This window comes from Phoca vitulina, unplaced genomic scaffold (assembly GCF_004348235.1).
Source record: "Phoca vitulina isolate PV1807 unplaced genomic scaffold, GSC_HSeal_1.0 scaffold17, whole genome shotgun sequence".
In the NCBI taxonomy this organism is placed as follows: domain Eukaryota; kingdom Metazoa; phylum Chordata; class Mammalia; order Carnivora; family Phocidae; genus Phoca; species Phoca vitulina.
This window is the reverse complement of record NW_022589720.1, coordinates 10,889,004-10,913,742: the sequence shown is the minus strand read 5'-3', so window position 1 is coordinate 10,913,742 and position 24,739 is coordinate 10,889,004. Positions and strand designations below refer to the sequence as shown.

Below are 24,739 nucleotides of genomic sequence, written 5' to 3'. Positions count from 1 at the left end.
TAAGTGAAACCATATGATAATTGACTTCCTCTGCTTGACTTATTTCACTTAGCATAATCTCTTCCAGTCCCATCCATGTTGATGTAAAAGTTGGGTATTCATCCTTTCTGATGGCTGAGTAATATTCCATTGTATATATGGACCACATCTTCTTTATCCATTCATCTGTTGAAGGGCATCTCGGCTCTTTCCACAGTTTGGCTATTGCGGACATTGCTGCTATGAACATTGGGGTGCATATGGCCCTTCTTTTCATTACATCTGTGTCTTTGGGGTAAATACCCAGTAGTGCAATTGCTGGGTCATAGGGTAGCTCTATTTTTAACTTTTTGAGGCACCTCCACACTGTTTTCCAAAGTGGCTGTACCAACTTGCATTCCTACCAACAGTGTAAGAGGGTTCCCCTTTCTCCACAACCTCTGCAACATTTGTTGTTTCTTTCCCTGTCCATTTTTGCCATTGTAACTGGTGTAAGGTGGTATCTCAGTGTGGTTTTGATTTGAAGTTCCCTGATGGCTAATGATGATGAACATTTTTTCATGTGTCTGTTAGCCATTTGTATGTCTTCTTCAGAGAAGTGTCTTTTCATCTCTTCTTCCCACTTTTTGACTTGATTATTTGTTTTTTGGGTGTTGTGTTTGAGAAGTTCTTTATAGATTTTGGATACCAGCCCTTTATCTGTAATGTCATTTGCAAATATCTTCTCCCATTCTGTGGGTTGCCTCTTTGTTTTGTTGACTGTGTCCTTTGCTGTGCAGAAGCTTTTTATCTTGATGAAGTCCCAAAAGTTCATTTTTGCTTTTGTTTCACTAGCTTTTGGAGATGTATCTTGAAAGAAGTTGCTATGGCCAATGTCAAAGAGGTTACTGCCTATGTTCTCCTCTAGGATTTGGATGGATTCCTGTCTCACATTGAGGTCTTTCATCCACTTTGAGTTTATCTTTGTGAATGGTGTTAGAGAATGGTCGAGTTTCATTCTTCTGCATGTGGCTGTTCAATTTTCCCAGCACCATTTGTTGAAGAGACTGTCTTTTTTCCATTGCATGTTTTTTCCTGCTTTGTCAAAGATTATTTGACCATAGAGTTGAGGGTCCAAATCTGGGTTCTCTATTCTGTTCCATTGGTCTGTATGTCTGTTTTTGTGCCAGTCCCATGCTGTCTTGGTGATCACTGCTTTGTAATATAGCTTGAAATCGGGCAGCGTGATGCCCCCAGCTTTGTTTTTCTTTTTCAACATCTCCTTGGCGATTCGGGGTCTTTTCTGATTCCATACAAATTTTAGGATTGTTTGTTCCAGCACTTTGAAAAATGTCATTGGAATTTTTTTTTTTTTTTGTCATTGGAATTTTGATCAGGATGGCATTGAAGGTATAGATTGCTCTGGGTAGCATAGACATTTTAACAATGTTTATTCTTCCTATCCATGAGCATGCAATGTTTTTCCATCTTTTTGTGTCTTCTTCAATTTCTTTCATGAGTGTTTTGTAGTTCCTAGAGTATAGATCCTTTACCTCTTTGGTTAGGTTTATTCCGAGGTATCTTATGGTTTTTGGTGCTATTGTAAATGGAATCATTTCTCTAATTTCTCTTTCAATAGTTGCGTTGTTAGTGTATAAGAAAGCAACGGATTTCTGTGCATTGATTTTGTATCCTGCCACATTACTGAATTGCTGGATGAGTTCTAGTAATTTGGGGGTGGAGTCTTTTGGGTTTTCCACATAAAGTATCATGTCATCTGCGAAAAGAGAGAGTTTGACTTCTTCTTTGCCAATTTGAATACCTTTTATTTCTTTTTGTTGTCTGATTGCTGTTGCTAGGACTTCTAGTACTATGTTGAACAATAGTGGTGAGAGTCGGCATCCTTGACGTGTTCCTGATCTTAAGGGAAAGGCTCTCAGCTTTTCCTCATTGAGGATGATATTCACTGTGGGTTTTTCATAGATGGATTTTATGAACTTGAGGAATGTTCCCTCTATTCCTATACTCTGAAGAGTTTTAATCAGGAAAGGATGTTGTATTTTGTCAAATGCTTTTTCTGCATCAATTGAGAGGACCATATGGTTCTTCTCCCTCCTCTTATTAATGTGTTCTGTCACATTGATTGATTTGCGAATGTTGAACCACCCTTGCATCCTGGGAATAAATCCCACTTGGTTGTGGTGGATGATCCTTTTAATGTATTGTTGGATCCTATTAGCTAGGATTTTGTTGAGGATTTTGGAATCCATATTCATCAGGGATATCGGTCTGAAATTGTCCTTTTTGATGGGGTCTTTGCCTGGTTTGGGGATTAAGGTAATGCTGGCCTCATAGAATGAGTTTGGAAGTTTTCCTTCTGTTTCTATTCTTTGAAACAGCTTCAGTAGAATAGGTATTATTTCTTCTTTGAATGTTTGGTAGAATTCCCCAGGGAATCCATCAGGCCCTGGACTCTTGTTTTTGGGGAGGTTTTTGATCACTGCTTCAATCTCGTTACTGGTTATTGGCCTACTCAGGTTGTCAATTTCTTCCTGTTTCAGTCTTGGCAGCTTATAGGTTTCCAGGAAGGCCTCCATTTCATCCAGATTGCTCAGTTTATTGGCATATAGTTGTTGATAATAATTTCTAATAATTGTTTCTATTTCCTTGGTGTTGGTCGTGATCTCTCCCCTTTCATTCATAATTTTATTAATTTGGGTCCTTTCTCTCTTCTTTTGGATAAGTCTGGCCAGTGGTTTATCAATCTTATTAATTCTTTCAAAGAACCAACTTCTAGTTTCATTGATCTGATCTACTGTGTTTCTGGTTTCTAATTCATTGATTTCTGCTCTAATTTTAATTATTTCTCTTCTAATGCGTGGCTTAGGCATCGTTTGTTGCTTTTTCTCTAGTTCTTTAAGGTGTAGAGTTAGTTGGTGAATTCGGGATTTTTCTATTTTTTTGAGTGAGGCTTGGATGGCTATGTATTTCCCCCTTAGGACCGCCTTTGCAGTATCCCATAGGTTTTGGACCGATGTGTTTTCGTTCTCATTGATTTCCATGAATTGTTTAAGTTCTTCTTTGATTTCTTGGTTGACCCAAACATTCTTGAGCAGAGTGGTCTTTAGCTTCCAAGTGTTTGAATTTCTGCCAAATTTTTTTCTTGTGATTGAGTTCTGGTTTTAGAGCATTGTGGTCTGAGAATATGCAGGGAATAATCTCAATCTTTTGGTCGGTTGAGACCTGATTTGTGACCCAGTATATGGTCTATTCTGGAGAAAGTTCCATGTGCGCTCGAGAAGAATGAGTATTCTGTTGTTTTAGGGTGAAATGTTCTGTAAATATCTATGAGGTCCATCTGGTCCAATATATCATTCAAAGCTCTTGTTTCCTTGTTGATTTTCTGCTTAGATGATCTGTCCATTGCTGAGAGTGGAGTATTGAGGTCTCCTACAATTAACGTATTGTTATCAGTATGACTCTTTATTTTGGTTAACAGTTGGCTTATGTAGATGGCTGCTCCCATGTTGGGGGCATAGATATTTACAATTGTTAGATCTTCTTGTTGGATAGACCCTTTAAGAATGATATAGTGTCCTTCTGTGTCTCTTATTACAGACTTTAGTTTAAAATCTAATTTGTCTGATATAAGAATTGCTACCCCAGCTTTCTTTTGAGGTCCGCTGGCATGGAAGATGGATCTCCATCCCTTCACTTTCAGTCTGGATGTATCTTTAGGTTCAAAATGAGTCTCTTGTAGACAGCATATGGATGGGTCCTGTCTTTTTATCCAATCTGCAACCCTGTGCCGTTTTATGGAGCATTTAGGCCATTCACGTTGAGAGTGATTATTGAAAGATATGAATTAATTGTCATCATGTTGCCTGTGAAGACGTTGTTTTTATAGATTGTCCCTGTAAATTTCTGTTGTAGATCACTCTTGGGGTCTTTCTCCTTTTATAGAACCCCCCCTTAATATTTCTTGCAGGGCCGGCTTAGTGGTCACATACTCTTTCAACTTCTGCCGGTCGTGGAAGCTCTGCATCTCTCCATCCATTCTAAATGAAAGCCTTGCCAGATAAAGTATTCTTGGCTGCATGTTCTTCTCATTTAGTACCCTGAATATGTCTTGCCAGGCCTTTCTGGCTCGCCAGGTCTCTGTGGATAGGTCTGACGTTATTCTGATGTTCCTCCCTCTGTACGTAAGGAATCTCTTCCCCCAACTGCCCTTAAGATGGTTTCCTTGGTTCTAAGATTTGCAAGTTTTACTATTACATGCCGGGGTGTTGGCCTGTTTTCCTTGATCTTAGGAGGGGTCCTCTCTGCCTCTAGGACTCAAATGTTTGTTTCATTGCCCAGATTAGGGAAGTTCTCAGCTACGATTTGCTCAAATACATCTTCTATTCCTCTCTCTCTCTCCACTCCCTCCGGGATTCCAATTATTCTGACATTGGAACGCTTCATGGTGTCACTTATTTCTCTGATTCTATTTTCATGGATTCTGAGTTGTTTTTCCCTGGCCTCCTCTTTTCCCTTTTTATCTATTATATTGTCTTCCAGGTCGCTTATTCGCTTTTCTGCCTCAGTTACCCTAGCTGTTAGATTATCTAGTTTGGATTGGATCTCATTGATAGCATTTTTAAGTTCTGCCAATTCCCCTTTATTTCTGCCCTTAGAGACTCTGTGTTGCCATTAATTGATTTCTCCATTCTAGCCATTGTCTTCACAATTGCTAGCCTGAATTCCATCTCCGACATCTTGGTTATATCTGCATCCATTTGTAAATCTGCAGCGTAAGTCATAATCTCTGAGTCTTTTCTATTCTGGGGGCTCCTCCTCCTAGTCATTCTGTTGATGGGTGTTTGAGGGAATGTACAGAGTCCAAATTATTGACCAGAACCCAAGCAAGATGCACCTGTTTTCTTGGGACCTTAGGGTTGCTGGCCTCTTGTTTTCCCAGCCTGTCTTCTGCGGGAGGGGCCTGCCTTGCTGTTACTCAGGCAACCCTGTTTGGGCGGAGTTGCCCTGCCCCCCTGTGGCAGGGGATGGGCTCAGTGGGAATCAGTTTTTGGGGCTTTTGTTCTCTGGCGGCTTTCCCTGGTGGCTTTCCGCGTCTCTTCCGCGAGTCAGAGCAGAAGAGACCGTTTCCAACCCTCTGCCTCAGAGCAGAGAGACCGCAGTCTGTTCTTCAGTGAGCTCTCCAGGCCACACCGTCTCCGTTTCTGTCCGTGCTGCTATAAACTGCAGCGGCCTGGGTTGTACGCCCCTCCGCAGCGCCCCCAGTCCTGCCTCCAGGTCGTTCACGTCTCTGCCCTTTGTGCTTCTAAAACCGCCAGCTGCTCCCAGTTTGTGTGCTTGCGACCCCGCTGCTCCGGGTTTCCACCCCGGGGGCTGCCCTAAAGTCCTTTCCCCGCCGCTACTGGTCTGCGAGTCTGTGCCCCATCCCCAGAGCGCGAGGCTGTCGCTCACCAGCGGTGTAGGATCCCCACGGCCAGGCACCCTCCCGCTGCCGTTTATTCTCAGTTATCTGCCCACGGAATCACAGCTCCCCGCTTCGTACCTCAAAACCAACCACCTGCGATATTCTGTTTATAGAGATCCAGATCTTCTCACATCTCTGGCTGGTTTCGTGGGTGCTCAGAGTGGTCTGGTAGATATCCAGCTCAATTCCGGGGACCAGTTGAAATAGGGTCCCTTACTCCTCTGCCATCTTTCCCCCGATCTATTGCTTTCTTTTCTTTTCTAAAAATATATAATATGGCATTTGGATGAAAATCGGTATTATCGAGTGTGAAATTGTCGAGCTATGAGTGTATTAATATAGGTTGAAGGAACTAGTAAAGCCCAGTGATATGAAGAAAACAAATTCTTTTTCCCTAATCCCAGGTGAAACACCCGAGGAGGCTGATGCTGAAATGCCCAAAGTTTATGAGCCAATTGAATCTTTCGATCACCTAAAGGAGCGCTTGAATATGTTCCTGCAGCTGTACAATGAGAGCATCCGTGGCACTGGCATGGATTTGGTGTTCTTCGAGGACTCCATGGTTCACTTAGTCAAGGTCAGTGGCCATACCCTGTGACACCTCCCCAGAGTGATGGATGCTTGGCTTCACACTAGAATTTTTTCCCTCCTCTTTCGTTTTCATCTCCTGGAAGAATATTCAGTTTGAAAATAAACTCAATGCCATATTCCATTTAATTTCTAAACTGAATGCAACATGTCACACCTATAGGCTGAAAATCAGCTGGAATATCAGAGCATGGATACTTCAAATGTGTGATATAATTTTATTCAGTGTTGCTATATGGCTTCCAGCTCAGTGTTTTCACCGCATGGAATGAATGTGGTTGACATCTGAGTTCAAAGCACAGGCAAAAAGTCTGCTTATGTTTTTGCATTATGCAAAAGAGAGCAGTAAAAAATAGTGCATAAACTTTGAAGACACTATGCTCAGTGAAAGAAACCAGTCACAAAAGGATAAATACTGTTATGATTCCACTTATTGGAGGTACTTAGTATAGTCAAAATCATAGAGACAGCAAGTAGAATAGTGATTGCCAGGGGCTTGGGGGTAGGGAGAATGCAGAGTGTTTAATGGTACAGAGTTTCATTTTTGCAAGATGAAAAGAGTTTTGGAGATAGTTGTCGGTCGCACAAAAATGTAAATGTACTTAATGCCATTAAACCATGTGCTTAATAGTTAAGACGGTAAATTTTATGTTATATATATTTCACCACAGTTAGAAATGATAATTAAAAAGGAATGCATAAACAATTGATTTTGAGCTGGATGAAAATTCTCTTAGAATGAAATCCACCAGGAAAGTACATTTTCCTTTCTACTTTGTCACAGGAGTCATTCCAGTATCTATTCATAGGAGAGTTGACTCTCCAAGGTTGGAAGTAAAATATATTATTTATTCGATAACTTATGTGATCTAATTTCTCTGTGGTGGAAGATACTGCCATTTTAAATATGTTGTTGATATTCTCACTCTGTTGATGTCAGTTACTTTTTCAGACTACATCCTTTTAGTTAGAAAGAGGATAGCTCGAGGCTGGATTCCATTACTTAGGTTAAACCATAAGGAAAAATCTCATAATTATAAATTGTCACCTCTGATAATTACTGAATCTAGAGTTCATCTAGGTGACCCTCCCTTTGAAAGTAGAAGAGGGTGGGGAAGGCTGGAGTATGTCAGGGAGGAGGAGGAAGACAGAGTGGCCATTTTAGGTTGAGTGTCCCCCCACATGAGGGCATATAGCTTGGACATTCTGAATTCTCAGAGTCTGAGACATCTGTACTGAATTGTGAGCAAAAATGTTCTTTCAAATATAAATAATGATAGCAATTCTGTCATACTTACTGATTAAAAAGAAGAAGAATGAAAGAAAATAAATAATACCAAAGGCAACTTTATAACTAATGTCTTTTGGAGACAAAATCTGATATGCCTAGAATTTCCTAATGGCTCAGATTGAAGATGAGACTATTTATGTTAGTCTTATGTTTGAGCTAGTTTTCTAGAACTCTCTCATTTCTATGTTTCATGCACAGACGATGCACGATGACCATTTCTTCACAATGTGGGGACTTGACATTTGAGGCACGTGTGACTTAGCATAGGGTCTTTGACTGTTTTCCCTCAATTTCCCTCTCAGCCTCTTGTGTCTGCTTTGGAATTGGCTGAAGAATTTGTGACTGGAGTTTTTGAGCTAAGATATAAGATATAAGCTAGGATATAAGATATCCTAGGCAGACCTTCTCTTCTACTCTCTTGTTTCCTGGGGACAGTACATCCAAACTGTGTTGTGTGGATGTGAACCTTGAAATGTGTGACTTAGTCATAAGACATGATAAAAGTCAAGAGACAGAATTAAGATGAAATTAAGATGAAAACTGCAGCAAAACAAGTTGTGATATGAGACCAGACATATTTCTTGATTCCCTTCTTCATTAAGATAAAGATTTTCTTTCAAAACACAGAGAGTATCTCTGTGATAGTTCTTTTGCCTCTTCGGTAAAGAATCAGACCATGGTGTGTGTGATTTCTCATGGTCTAACCCCTGTATAACACTCTAGCCTGTGGCTTGTGCTCTGCTTAGCATGTAATCCAGAAAAATCAGCTACCCATGATGAAACATACCCTGCTTCCAGAGCACTTCACCCCTATGCCTTCCCAGCAAATGTTGCCTCATGTGGAATTTATTAATGTGTGTGTTTGTTTTCCCTTCTGGGCAATAAGCTCTGTGAGCGTGGGCATCCAATTTATTCACCTCCGTATTCACAGGATAGAGAATAGGCACACTTGAGATACTTGATAAATAGGTTTGGAATTTAACCCAGGACCCAGTGTGGCCCCAAATCACCCTTTGCTGCCTCATCTCCTGATATTTCTGTACCTAGCACTGAAGTTACCCCTCTATAGGGATACCTCAGGCCTTTTGTTGACTCCGAGACTTCCTGCATCTCATTTCCTCTTTTTTTTTTTTTTAAAGATTTTATTTATTTATTTGACAGAGAGAGACACAGCGAGAGAGGGAACACAAGCAGGGGGAGTGGGAGAGGGAGAAGCAGGCTTCCCACCTAGCAGAGAGCCCGATGCGGGGCTCGATCCCAGGACTCTGGGATCATGACCTGAGCCGAAGGCAGACACTTAACTACTGAGCCACCCAGGCACCCCTCATTTCCTCTTCTTAAAATGTAGCTCAGCTCCTGACTGGCATGTCCCCTTCTTTGTATGAGGGGCTTTAATTATCTTTCAAGATCCAGATCACACTCCAGCTCCACAACTAAGACTTGCCTCTACCCAGCAGCACTGTTTCCTTCACTACCATTCTTACCTGTTTCTGCATTCGCCATGGAATGTGTATCCCCACATTTCTGTTAATAGGTCTCTCTCCTCTGCTAGCATGTGAGCACCTGTGGGGCAGGATGGGCATTATTAATTTTTAAAATATTTGCTAAAGGGATTGAAAAATGAATATTTCTATCTCACAATCTGTGTAGAGTAAGACAAAAGAGTCCCATTTAAAAGTATTACTTGATTGTGTTTTCTCATTTAATTTCTATTTGTAATTAGATTATGAGTTTTTGAGTCTCTTTTAAACCCTTCTGCTTGCTTGTTCACATCTATGTTCATTTGTAGTATATGGTTTGTTTACCATGTGCTAGAACCTAGGAATGGAAAATTTTAATATAAGACCTAGGCCTAGTTTCAGGAAAAGATGTTGGTGAACCTAATTAATTAACAACAATTATTTAAACCCTTAATATATTCACCAACACCAATGAAAGGAAATGGTTATGACAAAAACTGTATATTTTGAAAAATGTTAACCAAGGAAAGACACCGAAGATTCTAGTGTGGTTTTCTGTAGCTCCTTACCTGCCATATCTGTGCCTCTTGAAGGAATATCAGGGAAATAATATGAATAGACATTGGCAAATCATTCTTGCCAGTACCATTCCTTCCCTGCCTACAACAACTTTGGAGAGAATCGTGGGCAGGGTGAGTAGGGGCCTGGAAAGATGGGTGTGTCCCTCACCTATTCTGAGGGCTCTCAGATCCACCGCAGAGACAAGAAAATGGTCTTCATTTCCCAGGCTCACACTAAATTGGGGGGAATAATCTAAAAGTCAAGAGTAGTCCCAACACTTTATTATACCTCAATAAGAAGAAAACAAGAGTAGTCCCAACAGGGGTAAGTATTGCCCCTGCCAGATGAGGTAATCCTGAGAAAGGATGTTTAGCAGTACACTGGCAGGATACAGAGCCCAGGTCACCCCAGGAGGCTTCCACCAGCTGCAGAGAAGTGACCCTTCTCAGCCCTGTCTCACTCTCTGTTATTATTCTATAGAAAAGTGGGTATCACAGTAATTCCCCAGGCTCAAACTGCCATTAGGAGGGAAACAGAAAGAGTTACCATACTCCATGGAGTATGGAGAAGAAAGCACCAAGGAGAATCCTACACTGAATCCCCTCTAGGTGGGTGTTGGAAGCCAGGTGGTAGAAGCAGTTCATCAATAACAATAAAGCTAAAGAAACATGGACTTCCACCACAAGGGGGACTTGAATTAGTCTGGGACTACTGACTGGCCCACCCATATTTACTTCTTGGTCGATTCCTTAGGTCTCACTGACTGTGCCAAATAATAGGAGGGTGTTTATGTTTGTTTTCTTCCTTCTCCTCCTCTTCCTCCTCCTCTTCTTTTTAAAAATTCCATCACCTGTACCACATTTTGGGAATTTCCTTCCCTTCGATTTAAACTCTCTGTCATTTTTCAAATGTAGAGGATATTCTAATCAACTGTGTGTTCTGTATTCCAAGGATACACATTGTCTTGAAATTTCAGTCTCTTTCCTGTCCCACTGCATTAGGTTGGGAGACTAAAAGGAAACCTCCGCATCCCCTTTATTTCTCTCCTTTAAAACCCAGAGCAGGCCATAGGGGTAGTTTGGGTTGACATTTCGGTACTGGTCTCTTCAAGTTTCCCAAAAGCACCCCCCAACACACACCCTCTTCAAACATCATTCTCTTTCAGAAATACCCTCCTTCGTCCAGCCAGTGTATCTCTCCATGCTGATCCTGAGACACTTATGTCTTCCCAAATGCTTACAGTGCATAAATAGGAAAAAATGGAATATTTTCACATTGGACAATGATATGTGCCTTTTCTCTTCCATATTCTAGATCTCACGTGTCATTGGCACACCCCGGGGAAATGCCCTCCTGGTTGGAGTGGGGGGATCAGGAAAACAGAGCCTGACAAGGTTGGCTTCATTCATTGCTGGCTATTCTTCCTTCCAGATCACTCTGACAAGGTAACACGCTTTCGCTTTAATTAACCTGAAATGGATTTTGATAGCAGGTTTTCAGAGGCCACTTGAACTTAATGCATTTATATTATATATAAGGAATCAATCATTTCCTTCCTAAATGTAGACTTATCATCGTCCCCTTTCAACCTTTATTATAGATCAGGAAGTTTTCACATTAATAATTTGCTTTTGAAGTATTTCAGCCTCTTATAATAGTGAATAACTGCCTCCCTGTTTTTATGTTATGCATGCCATGTATATTCTATGTATTCCTCTTGGTGTGTTTCAGAAGAAATTTATCCCTACTACATGTTAGTTCAGATTTCAAGAATGTTAATAAACTAGTAAAGTAGATGAAAACTTTATATTGATTAACTCATACATTTAGAAATATTTATGGAACACTGGCTATGTGTCAGGCACTGGGAGGTGCTGGGGAGTTCATGCTGAGCAAGGTAAACCTGGCTGTGTCATCACAGAGCTTCTAATAGTCAAGGGGGTCAGACAGTGGAGCAATTCATTCAGGAAGGTGTCATACGTAGGTGCTGTCTGCTGGAAGAAAATAAATGAAGACCAACCAGCTCCTGTTGTAACATGAGGGAGGGACTCCTAACCTAGTCTGGGGGATGGTCAGAAAAGGCTTCCTGGAGGAAAAGATGTTTAAACTGAGACCTGAGTACAAATAGGAATTATCTCAGAAAAGAGGTGAGGTGAAGAGTGTTCCAGGCAAAAGGGTCAGTCCCTGTGAAGTCACATTGAGGCCGGGAAGAAGTTCAATATGGCGGGCTGTGCAGCGTGAGATAGCAAGTGGGAAAGGAATAGAAATGGAGGTCTTTGAAGGTATGATAAGGAATTTGGACTTTATCCTAAAACAACAGGAGACCATTAATGAATTACTGCTAGGGAGGGCCTGTGGGTTTGTATGTACAGAAAACGGATGGAAGGAGCTCAATGGAAATAGTTACAAGGCTGTCTCAGGGATCTAGGCAAGAGATGATGGGTCAGGAGTGGGAGCAGTGAGAATGGAGAAAAAAGCACAGACTCAGGATCACTGGAAAGTTGAACTTTTGGACTTGGTCCATCCTAGTTCTGGCTTGGGAAGCTGGCCGCCTGAAGCATACACTCATCAAGGTAGGGAACCCCGGGAGGGTCGTCCTTGGTCATATATGTGTAGTGAGGGTGGAACTAGGAAGTGAAGAGTCAGCATGGAGAGATACGCAGGGGTGATTCAGAGGGGCTGAACAGAATTTCAGGATTAACCAAGATGAGAGGTAAGAGGCCAATTTGGGAACTTTAGTTGGGCTGAGAATTATTAGAGGTTAACTTGTAGGTGTGGGAGAAGGAAGTCTTGCCTGTTGGCCATGCTCTAGAGCTTTGGCTTGGCCCAGTTGGGCAAAGCATCCCTCCATCTCTTCCTGATGGAGGCCCATAGATACCTGCTAGGACAGCGATTGAAAATTATTAAATCTGGGTTTAAGATCCAGGTATTCGAGTTGTTGTCAGACTTTTCATTTGGTCCGAATTATAGGCTTTTGCTTGGAGAATAAATCCAAAAGGTTGCTGTTTGTTTTTCAAGTACTAGGACAGAGAGAAATAATTACCTTGTGTATAATTCTTCTAGTTTGTGGATAGCAGTAGAGTTAGGTAAAAGATAACCTATACAGGAAAGAGACTGGACTCTGAGATTTTTGTTCCTAATATTTTTATAAAGCCTTATAATTTTCAAAGCACTTTTATATGCATAGGCTAGTTTGGTCTTCAAAGCAACTTTATCAGTTAGCAGGGCATATAATCATATTAGCCTATCTTACAGCTGAGATGCAGAGACTATCACTTGTCTGAAATCCCAGATCTGCCTGGGAATTGACCACAGTATTTCTGGTTTCTGGTCTGGCTTGACTTTCATTCTACCCTACTGCCTCAGGAAAAATGTCTTGCAGCTCCTCTCTCTGTGATCAATTAGTTCCTCCATATGTCATAGTGGGAATGCTCCATTATGATGAAAAGGAAGGCCAAAGCCTTTGCCTTCTCACACCTTCAAGAGACCATCTTACTGCCCAAGCCTCTGCATAGCTACGTGGCCAAGAATCAGCAAGCAAGAGCCTCACATTTGGGAAGCACAGCCATGTGTTAGAGGGCTGAGGCCATTATCTGCGGCAGTGGGCCCTTGATCCAGGGGACTGGGCTGAAAGTTTTCCCAAGTCAGGAGAAGCTTTCTCTCTCTCTCCAGTGGAGGACTGCGTGTTTGAAATTCTTTTCTAATCTCTCAGATCACACTTCTGCAGACATTTTCTTAAAATATTGATGTATCGTGGTGGGATTTCTGGTTCTAGGATTTAGGTTTTAGATGATCAAAAAGCACAGAACATAGAGTTAAATAGTAGCTTTAAAAAAAATCAGAAGGCCATTTGCTCTTGTGCTCTGAACTCTGAGTTTATTTAATAACATAAAATTCAAATGATAATTTAGTAAATCTGAATCTCCAGGATTGGAATATCTTTATTTTTACTTTTGGAGGTACTGGGCTACTCTGTTTTGGGACATCTCTAATATTTCATGACTGCAGGCTGATTTCCACTTTATAAAGGATTGCTTTTGTCAGTGAAAGAAGATTTAGAGTGGGATATTTCATGTTTTCAGCTGTTCTATTACAGTAGACTGATTGCTCAGAAAACTCTTTTACAGGGGACCCAAAGATGCAATGAAATAATTGTGTTGGGGGATGAGAGGGCACCATTTTTTTTCAAGATTTCATTTCATTTTATTTTATTTTACTTTTTTAAAAAATTTTATTTTTAAGTAACCTCTATACCCAATGTGGGGCTCGAACTTACAACCCTGAAATCTGGAGTCATATGCACTTCTGACTGAGCCAGCCAGGCATCCCAAGAGGGCACCATTTGAATTAGGGCATTTTCCTCAGCCTATATAATTAAAGCTTGAAATGATTTAATTTCGATTAATTTATGAGGTATCTTCTAAAATACCAATTGCAGGACGCCTGGGTGGCTCAGTCATAAAGCGTCTGCCTTCAGCTCAGGTCATAATCCCAGGTCCTGGGATCGAGTCCCGCATTGGGCTCCCTGCTCAGCAGGGTGCCTGCTTCTGCCTGCCGCTCTCTCTGCTTGTGCTCATGCTCTGACAAATAAAAAAAAAATCTTAAAAAAAAATACCAATTACTGATGGGTGCGTAATAAACATTCCAATTTGACTTTTGTATTAGCCTTACCACCAAATATTTTCAAAATGAAGCATACTCAGTTAGATGACATTTAGTTGTGGTAAAAATGATATTTTGGTTTCAGGTTGACTTTTCACTCTAGATTTTTATTTTGCGTGTAAAAAATTAATTATAATAGTTAATGAAATATGGAGTTTAAAAACCAGTTTCATATTTGCAGGTAAATATAATGTTACTTGACTTGATGTTAACTAGACTTATTGTGGTGATCATTTTGCAATATATACAAGTATGGAAATATGTTGTGTACCTGAAACTAAGATAATGTTATATGTCAGTTATGCCTCAATGGAAAAAATAGCTCTTAACTTTCATGAGTGGTGAAGTACTCAAAATTTTACCAAGATGTGCCTCTATTATTCTCAAAGGAATAGCTATTAGAAAATGAAAGAAATTTTTTAAAAATCAATTTCATCTTTATAAGGAAATATAATGAACCAGTAACATTCACATACAATAAAATTCTTTTTTTTTTTTTTTTAAAGATTTTATTCATTTATTTGACAGAGAGAGACAGCGAGAGAGGGAACACAAGCAGGGGGAGTGGGAGAGGGAGAAGCAGACTCCCCACTGAGCAGGGAGCCCCATGTGGGGCTCGATCCCAGGATCCTGGGACCATGACCTGAGCCGAAGGCAGACGCTTAACGACTGAGCCACCCAGGCGCCCTACAATAAAATTCTTATCTGATGAAACAACATCAGTATTTCTTTTGATTAACCAAATGGCATAAAGCATTGTTATAAGGATCTTTCCTTCCCATCAGAATAGTTTAGCTAATGACACAATGACAATATCTCTTTAGATCCTACAACACATCAAATCTGGTGGAAGACTTGAAGATTTTGTATAGAACGGCGGGGCAGCAAGGCAAAGGAATCACTTTTATCTTTACAGACAATGAGATTAAGGATGAGTCATTTTTGGAATATATGAACAATGTTTTATCATCGGGTGAGGTAGGAGCTCATTTATCTTCATGCATTTTGACTCTTCAGATTCCCTCCAACTTTAGAGCTCTTTCCTTCCATTAGAGTTTTTGAGTGAGTGCTGTTATTGGGGATTAGGAAATCAGTAGGAAGAATTGCTTTTTCTATTGGGTTTTAGAGAATAAAACAGCTGATTGGATTTTCGATATGTCCATTTACCCCTTTAAAGAGCTATGACTTTGCAATTAATAACAGAATCATTTGTGTATTTAAAATATGGGGTATCTTATCTTGAGGACTTTGGTTAATTTTTTTTAAAAAAGGGTGTGCAAAAGCTTGTTATTTTGTTGTAGTCCCAATAGTTTATTTTTGCTTTTGTCTCCCTTGCCTGAGAAGACACACCGAGAAAAAATGTTTCTACGGCTGATGTCAGAGAAATTACTGCCTGTGTTTCTTCTAGGAGTTTTATGGTTTCAGGTCTTACATTTAGGTCTTTAATCCATTTTTAGTTTATTTTTGTGTATGGAATGAGAGAGTGGTCCATTTTCATTCTTCTGCATGTAGCTGTCCAGTTTTCCCAGCACCATTTTTTGAAGAGTTGGTCTTTTCCCTATTATATGCTCTCGATTCCTTTGTCATAGATTATTTGAACATGTAAGTGTGGGTTTATTTCTGTGCTCTCTCTTCTGTTCCATTGATCTGTAGGTCTGTTTTTGTGTCAGTACCACACTGTTTTGTTTATTATAGCTCTGTAGTATATCTTGAAATACGGGATTGTGATATGTCCAGGTTTGTTCTTCTTTTTCAAGATTGCCTTGGTTATTTGGGGTCTTTTGTGGTTCCATACACATTTTAGGATTATTTGTTCTAGTTCTGTGAAGAATACTGTTGGTATTTTGGTAGGGATTGCATTGAATCTCTACACCACTTTGGGAAGGATGGACATTTTTACAATATTAAATCTTTTAACCTATGAGTGTGGAATATCTTTCCATTTGTTTGTGTCATGAAGACTTTGGTTAATTTTCTAAAGGTGAGTTTAAGAACACAAATGGAGGAAAGATATCATATGTATTGAGCTATGTATTTTGATCTCTTTTCACGTGTCTGTACTGAATTTGAATGTCTGCTCTTCTTTTGAAGGTCTCCAACCTATTTGCTCGTGATGAAATTGATGAAATTAATAGTGATCTCCTATCTGTCATGAAGAAAGAATACCCCAGGCGCCCTCCTACCAATGAGAACCTGCATGACTACTTCATGAGTCGGGTCCGACAGAACCTTCACATTGTGCTCTGCTTTTCACCTGTTGGGGAGAAATTTCGAAATCGAGCGTTGAAGTTCCCTGCCCTTATTTCAGGATGTACTATTGACTGGTTCAGCCGATGGCCTAAGGATGCCTTAGTTGCTGGTTAGTGTGGTGGAAACTTTGGTCACAGTTTTTGGTTAACAGTGTGTGTGTGTGTGTGTGTGTGTGTGTGTGTGTGTGTGTGTTTACATTCTGTGCTCTTTGCTGTCTCTGTCCTGGATTGAGCCTGAAGTCACTTTGTCTAATATTTGAGGATTTTTGCAAGATGGTGCTCTTTCACCAAAGGTGCAAAAATTAGGTAGCTAATTTTCCCCAGAGTGTGGTTATCAGACACTCATCTTCAATCTTGTACTCCCTTGGGTTAATTTCCAGTAACTCTAGTCTTTTCAGGGATACTGGAAGGCTTTGTCTCAGTTGGATACCCAGACGTCTTCCAAGATGTCTCAGGAAGGCACGGAGATTTTAACTACTTTGGTAGTATTTGTGTTCAACCTCAGAGTGGTTAAAGCTGAACGTCTCTTGGACGTTCTGTTCTTGTGGCTACAGTGCTGGACAGCAAAGAAGAAGACCTTACCCGGCAATGCTCTGCTGGCTCCTGTCCTTGGAGACGGATGTTAGAGTGTTCTGTGACTTGGGTTCTTGGCTGCTTCCAGTTCTGTCCACGATCATCCGTCCTGCGGAACATGAATGTCTCTCTCGCTCTAAATGAAATTGATCATGGACGTGGTAGAGGAGACGTTAAGAGATCATTTAGTTTATGGTTTTTCAGCTTTTGGTGAGAAATTACTTGTGGGTATTTTAGATTGTAGGGATGTTTAGGTGTCACCCCTGACCAGACCCTCAGGGAGTGCCTAGATTCATGGCAGTGGTTTTCAAACTTTTTGTCTGATTATATTTTAATAATTAAGAAGAGTCCCATTTCTCAGTAAAACCTTGCAGGTGGTCCTAATAGATAAAACAGCGAAAAGTGGAGGTGAGGTGGGGTTCTAGAGCCTGTCCTCTCATCCCACATCTGTGCCATGTCCACATCTGGCTCTCCAGTTCTGTGGAACCCACCATGAGAACAACCGATTAGCCCATCTCCTGACCTTTATAGATGGAGACATTGGGGATAGTGAAACTGAGGGAATTGTCAGAGATGTAAGAAGCCATTAGGATCAGTACTGGGGCCAGAACCCACATTTATTATGTATATGTATTTATTCTTATCTACCAGAGACATTCTGTTCTCTACATAGTGCTGTTGACAATAATGGTCTTCCAATCTTTGGCTTTTAAACACAGAATATTTAAACGTATTTGAAATACACATGTACAGTTTCTCTTTTGTCTTATTAAGTTTGAGAAAAGGCCAATGTTTTACAGTTTTAAGTCCTATTAAAATGTGAATACAACTAAGGGTAAAACTTCAAAGTTCCTTGAAGTAGGATATAAATGCAGAGCACAATATGACAGAATTTCAGAGCTATATTAAAGTTAACTATGAAATATGATAATTAGTGTGGAAGGACTTTGTGGAGTATCATGTAAGGCATTATGATGAACAATAAAATAACAATTTCAGGTGACAAACATTGTAATATACCATAATTAAGATGATTTAATTTAAATACAGAGCCCTGTGAGGTCTCTATTTCAGTCATCTCTTCTATTACAAGACAAAGGTCTTATTGATCTTTCCTTTGTTAATTTCTCACAAATCCGCCCCTTTCTTTTAAATCTCATTGTATCATCCCAAGCCAGGATTACATGGAGGTCAGGGAAACTTTCATTTCTTTGTCCTTGTTTCCTAGCAAGTGTCCTGACTTTCATGGGTGCATCTCCCTGTTTGTTTATTGAGAACGTATTTTTTGAGCTCCATGCTATTTCTGGAGCCAGGCATAGGGCAGGGTAAGACGGACTTCTTTCTTCACTCCAATCTTCTTCCCAGGCAAGCTCATCCTCAGCCTCCTGGGTGATAGGCTCCATCAGCTTCTTTCCAGTTTAGCCTGTCCTTTGGCTTGAAATCTGTGCACTCAACTGGCTGCCTGTTTGATACATTCTCATGGGGGTTTCACAGACTGCTACTCCAAGTGGCTGATACTGACCTTCCTCTCCTCTGGTCCTTCTCCCAGGAAGTCCTGCCATCATCCTTTGAACTGCACAGAGAGCTTTATCTGGAACATTTGGGCCTCTTTCAGCTCTCAAGTCTGCTCGATCTCCAAGTCTCGTTGACCCTATCTTTTAAATATTGGGGGACTGTCTCCAGCTCTTTCCCTCTCATAGACAGACATCCTAGGCCAAGCTGTCATTGTTGCTCACCTGGAAAACCCAAATAGCTTTCTGATGACCTCTCTTCCTGATTCAGCTGTCTGCCATCCATCTCACATTGCCGACACAAGAATGATGAAAACACAAACCCAACCACACTGCTTTCTACTTAGAACCTTCTATGACCTCCCCTTGCTCCTGGGAAGAAGGCCATGGTCTCTAGCCTGGCCTTCCAGGATGGGAAGAGTGGCCCTGCCCACCTCCCCAGCTTCCGCTCAGGTTGCTTTTTTTCCCCTGCTCTGTTATTCCTGATCCTTGAACAGGCTGTTTTTTCTTCCCATGCGACGCCCTCTTCCTCCATCCGACTGGCACCCTCCTCCATTGTTTGGATGATGCTCCTCAGGGGAGCCATCCCATTTCCCTTTCTCCCCACGGAGCCTGTTCCCGTGTTAGCTCTTCCTAGGACTCTGTGCTCTTCCTTCCTAGGACTAACCACAGTTTGCAGTTTATATACTTAGTTGTGTGTGTATTTGATTAATGCTCATTTGTCCTGCTCGACTAAAAAGTCCATGAGGTCAAGGACTACCTGTCTTTCACTCACAGTCTTGGCAGCTACCAGTGTGTGATGGTTGCAGTGTTGAATGAATGAGTCAGTCTGTCAAAATTCATCATCCTTCTATAGTACAGCCGTGACTTACTTCCAGTCTTCTCTAAGCAAACACAAACCTTCCCTCTCTTTTTCCCCCAGATATACACTTTTGTTTGTGTTCTGAACCTGCCTTTTTTTTTTTTTTTTTTTTTGAGAGAGAGAGAGAGAGAGAGCATGCAGTGGGGAGGGGCAGAGGGAGAGGGAGAGAGAGAATCTTAAGCAGACTCCACGCCCACTGCAGAGCCTGACCAGGGCTTGATCTTACAACCCTGAGATCATGACCTGAGCTAAAATCAAGAGTTAGATGCTTAACTGACTGAGCCCTCAGGCGCCCCTGAATATACTTTAATCATCCGTATCTTCCACACATTGTCCCCCTTAGATCAAGAATATTCTCTTCCATCTCCTTTGTTTATCTACATTCCAAAGCTTAATCACATCACATCCTTTACTCTTTCTTTGTTCACTTAGGAATATTTAGTTTCCCACCCCCTCCTTTTGGGGACCTCCCATATCTATAGTACATATTATATAGTACACTTTATATCATGCACCTCGGTTTTGAAATGTTCTTAAACCTTTGATAACCTGTAATCTTTTGTGGTTATGTCTCCAGTCTAGTCTGGAAGTGTTTACTGTGCTAGTCATGGTACTGGATACAATAATTATAAGATATGAGACATAGTTCCTTTATGCAATAAATATAAAATCTATACACCTAACATTAACCTGGAACCTGGCTTATGTTATTTTGAAAGAATACCATCTGTGGGTTTTGGAAATACTTGATATACTTAGGGATTTAAGTGTTATTTATCCTTTTTGGAAAATTAGCAACAAGGTTTCTAGAACCAACCTTATTTAAGTTGTCTTTAGGATGCTGATTCTAAATTAAATTATTATCTTCAGCCACATCAGTAAGGAAATACACAATTTTGTTTGTGTTAGTATATTTCATCTAGATTATGCTGAATATTTCCCAGAAAAGTATTAAATTAATGTATATTTCTATAATTAATTAATATTAATTAATTAATTTATAATTTAAGATAGACTTTAGTTTTGTTCTTAAACCAGCTTATTGAGGTATGAATGATATACAAAACACTGAACATAATTAAAATATACAACTTGATGAATTTTGAAGTAAGTATACACCCATGGGACCATCATCATAATCTATGCCATAAACATATCCATCACCTCCAAAAGTTTCCTCCTGACTTCTTTAATTATTATTGTTATTATTTTGTGATAAGAACACGACATCAGATCTCTCATAGCTAATTTTAAGTTTACAAACAGTATTGTTAGCTCTAGGCATCTTGCTGTACAGTAGATTTTGTATAACTGAAACATTGTATTTTTTGACTTTTTGACTGGGAGGAGGGGAAATGTACCGCCTCCCCTTAGTCTTGGCAATCAGAGTTCTACTTTCTGCTTCTATGACTCTGACAATTTCAGATTCCTTGTATAAATGGTGTCACATAGTATTTGCCCTTCTGTGTCTAGCTTATTTCACTTAGCATAATGCCCTCCAGGTTCATCCATGTTGCAAATGGCAGGATTTCCATCTTTTTTTAGGCTGAATAATATTCCATTGCATGTATATCCATTTATACATCAACAAACATTTAAGTTGTTTCCATGTCTTGGCAACTGTAAATAATGCTGCAGTGAACACGGGAGCGCAGATATCTCTTTGATATAGTGGTATTATTTCCTTTGGATATGTGCTTGGAAGTGAGATTGTTGGATCATATGGTAATTCTATTTTTTATTTTATTTTATTATTATTATTATTATTTTTTAGATTTTATTTATTTATTTTGAGAGAGAGGGAGAGAGAGAGAGCACACGAGCAGGGAGAGGGGCAGAGACAGAGGGAGAGGGAGAGAGAATTTCGAGCAGACTCCATGCTGAGCACAGAGCCCCACACAGGGCTTGATCCCACAACTGTGAGATGACTTGAGCCAAAATCAGGAGTCAGATGCTTAACCGACTGAGCCACCCAGGGCCCCATCTGTTTTTTTTTTTTTTTAATATTTATTTATTTATTTGAGAGAGGGTGGGGAGGAGCAGAGGGAGAGGGAGAGAGAAACTAAAGCTGACTCTGCACTGAGCGCGGAGCCGATGTGGGGTTCCATCTCATGACCCTGAGATCACAACCTGAGCCAAAACCAAGTCGGATGCTTAACCGACTACACCACCCAGGCACCCCTCTATTTTTAATTTTTTGAGGACCCTCCACACTGTTTTCCATAGCGGCTCCACCAGTTTGCATTCGTACTGATAGTGCACTTGGGCTCCCTTTTCCCCACACCCTTGCGAACACTTGTTATCTTTTTTTTTCTTTGTTTGTTTGTTTTTGCTAACATTCATCCTAACTGGGGTGAGGTGATATCTCACTGTAATTTTGATTTGCATCTCCCTGATGATTGCTGATGTTAAGCACTTTTTCATATACCTGTTGGCCATTTGTATGTCTTTTCTGGAGAAATCTCTTTTCAGTTCCTTTGCCCACTTTAATCAGGTTACTTATATTTTGCTATTGAGTTGTAGGAGTTCTTTATTTTGCATATTAACCCTTTATTAGAAGTATGGTTTGCAAATATTTTCTCCCATTCCATAAATTACTTATTCATTTGTTAATTGCTTCCTTTGCCATGAAGAAGATTTTTTTAGTTTGATGTCCTCCCACTTCGGTTTTGCTTTTGTTGCCTGTGTTTTGGTGTCATACCCAAAAATCATTGCCAAGATCAGTGTCAAGGAGTTTACCCATTATGTTTTTTTCTAGGAGTTTTATGGTTTCAGGTCTTACGTTTAGGTCTTTAATCTATTTTGAGTTGATTTTTGTGTATGGTGTAAGACAAGGGTCCAATTTCATTCTTTTGCATGTAGATATCCAGTTTTCCCAGCACCATTTATTAAAGAGATTATTCTTTCCCCATTGTGTATATTCTTGGCAGCCTTGTTAAAAATCAGTTGACCACATATTATGGGTTTATTTCTCACTTTCTTCTCTTCCATTGGTGTATAGGTCTATTTTTAATGCTAATATCATACTGTTTGATTAGTGTAACCTTGTAAGATATTTTGAAGTCAGGAAAGTGTGATGCCTCCCACTTTGTTCTTGCTCAAAATTGCTTTGGCTATTTGGGATTTTCTGTTGTTCCATATGAATTTTAGGATTGTTTTCTATATTCCTGTAAAAAAAATGCCATTGGAATTTTGATAGGGATTGTATTGAACCTGTAGATTGTTTTGGGTAGTATAGACATTTAAAAATAATAATTCTAAATATGAGATGTCTTTCCATATATTTGTGTTTAATTTCTTCCATTAGTATTTTATAGTCATAGTGTACAAGTCTTTCATCTCCTTTGGTGGAGTCTATTTCTACATATTTTATTCTTTTTGATGCTACTCTAAATTAGATTGTTTTCTTAATTTCTTTTTTGGGTTATTGTTATTGTATAGAGTATTTTTCTAATTTAAGGATGCTCAGGGGGTGCCCAGGTGGCTCAGTCGGTTAAGAGTCTGCCTTTGGCTCAGGTCACGATCCCAGGTGTCTGGGCTCTCTGCTAAGCAGGAGAGTGCTTCTCCCTCTGCCTCTGCCCCTGCCCCACTCCCCCTCACTTGTGCTCTCTCGCTCTCTGTCACAAATAAATAAAAAAAAAATAAAGATGCTTAGAAGGTTAATACAATATTTTATAGTATTTTAATAACTAAAGTGTTTTTGGAAAAAGTGTGAGGTTTTTATATATGTGAATTTAAATTGACTAAGTCTCTTGATGAAGCATTTAAAGAAAAATATGCTTTGTTTAATGTTGTAAAATCCTGTCTTTTCCACCATTTTGTAATCTCCATTTTGGCAAACCTTTGTTTTTAGCTTTATATGGAGTTGTTTTGAATTAATTGTTTCTAAACGTCTTATTATCTTCATTCTGGTGGTCTTGTCTTGTATTTCTTTTTCTTTTTTCCTCTCTTCTTTGTCCCTTCCTTGGTTACTTTATTTTAGTCTTCATTTCTAAGCTGTTTGTCTTTTACTTTTTATTTCCTGAGTTCCATCAATTCTTTTTGCATTTCTTCTTGATACATTATTTGGTCAGTTTCTTTTTAATTTTGAATTTCTGATTTAAAGCAGTTTCTACTTTTTCAGAGGTTTGTTTAGGGATATTGGCATCAATTTGTAGTGTTGTGTTACAGTTTTAATTTTTTGTTTGTTTGTTTTGGAGACTGAAGGGCAGAGATTTCTATCAGCTGAGGCATTTTGATTCTCCTTTTCTATTTCATTTTTTATTAGGTTTTTTCTTTTAATTCCAGTATTGTTAAGATGGTAGTCTTGTATTTCTTAATGCTATTCTGTGATTCTAATGTCACTGCTAAATCCATGCACTTCATTTAGATTTCTCCAAGGTAAAGACAATTTTTAATGTTCTTCTAGATTACATTTTGAACATGCCCATTGTTATGAAAATAGGCCATCTTCACTTGAAAATAAAGTCTCAAGCAAAATCAATAGCATATATATATATGGCATTTTTTTTTCAAGGTAGGCCATTTTAATTATGTAAGTAAAATGGCCCTCTTTGAAGATTATTACTTGATTTATAATATATAAGATTTTGGTCTTATGAATTAGCCTCCCCTGCTTCTGCATTTGCTCACAACTAGTGATATAGCGTAAATGAGGCAAGTGCACATAATGACCCCTCAGAAAGTAATACCAACCACGATAGTACCCACGGTTTTCCAGAAAAATTAGCACCTTTTGTTTATGAAGCAGAGTAGTCAATAAATATTTCTGAACTTTGGGTGCAATTAAACATGTTTGCTTAGCATTCTAAAGACTACATAGTTTGGTTCTCTTTGAATTTCTAAATCAAGGTGACATGGACTTTGGAGTCCATCATCCTTGGGTTAGAATTGCACATCTGCTATCTGCAAGTAAATTCTCCAAGCCCTATTATTCTTATCTACAAGAGGTACATATTAAAATTCATCACTTGGGGATGTTGTAAGGATTAACTGATACAGTTTTGTGATTTAGGATTTGCCAAGATTAGACATGCTTGCCCTCTGAATGTATCAGTTAAGATGTGTTTGGCTGTAAGAGAACACCAGAGAAGTTGTTGCTCAAACAAGTATTTTTTTTCCCTCCCCCTTTTTCCTGCTACCAAGAAAATGCAGAGCTGTGCAATCCAGGATGATGCCATTGGGGGATCTTACTCCTTCTCTCTTGCTGTCATCCTCAGGGTGTGGCTCTTACTCTTACAGGCACAAGGTAGCTGCTGCATCCCCAAACATCATGTTTGTCGATGCCTTATGAAGTTTGCCTTTTATCTCAGGACAGCATTCTTCCCCAAGAACTTTTGTCTACATGTCATTGGCCTGAACTGGGTCACCCCTACTTATAAGAGAGTCTGGGGGAATCAAAGGATTTTAGTTGGGCAGATTGTTACCCTGAGCAAAATAGAGATTCTTTTAGTAACAAAGAGAGGGGATGGCTACTGGACAGGCAACCAATGTGCCTTTTTCACTTTGTGACTTTAGTTCTTTTAATCAAAATGAGGTAGAA

The 24,739-nt window shown here is 39.7% G+C and overlaps 1 protein-coding gene across 1 annotated transcript in view; it reads left to right on the top strand.

Moving 5' to 3' along the window:
• DNAH5 (dynein axonemal heavy chain 5) overlaps positions 1-24,739 on the top strand; it is a gene marked incomplete at its 5' end in the record, with an annotated part of 208,233 nt that overhangs the window by 114,312 nt on the left and 69,182 nt on the right. Inside the window, 4 exons of the mRNA XM_032415335.1 lie at positions 5,845-6,017; positions 10,655-10,785; positions 14,827-14,980; positions 16,094-16,361. Coding sequence (XP_032271226.1) covers positions 5,845-6,017; positions 10,655-10,785; positions 14,827-14,980; positions 16,094-16,361 — 726 coding nt within the window. The remainder of the gene's footprint in view (positions 1-5,844; positions 6,018-10,654; positions 10,786-14,826; positions 14,981-16,093; positions 16,362-24,739) is intronic.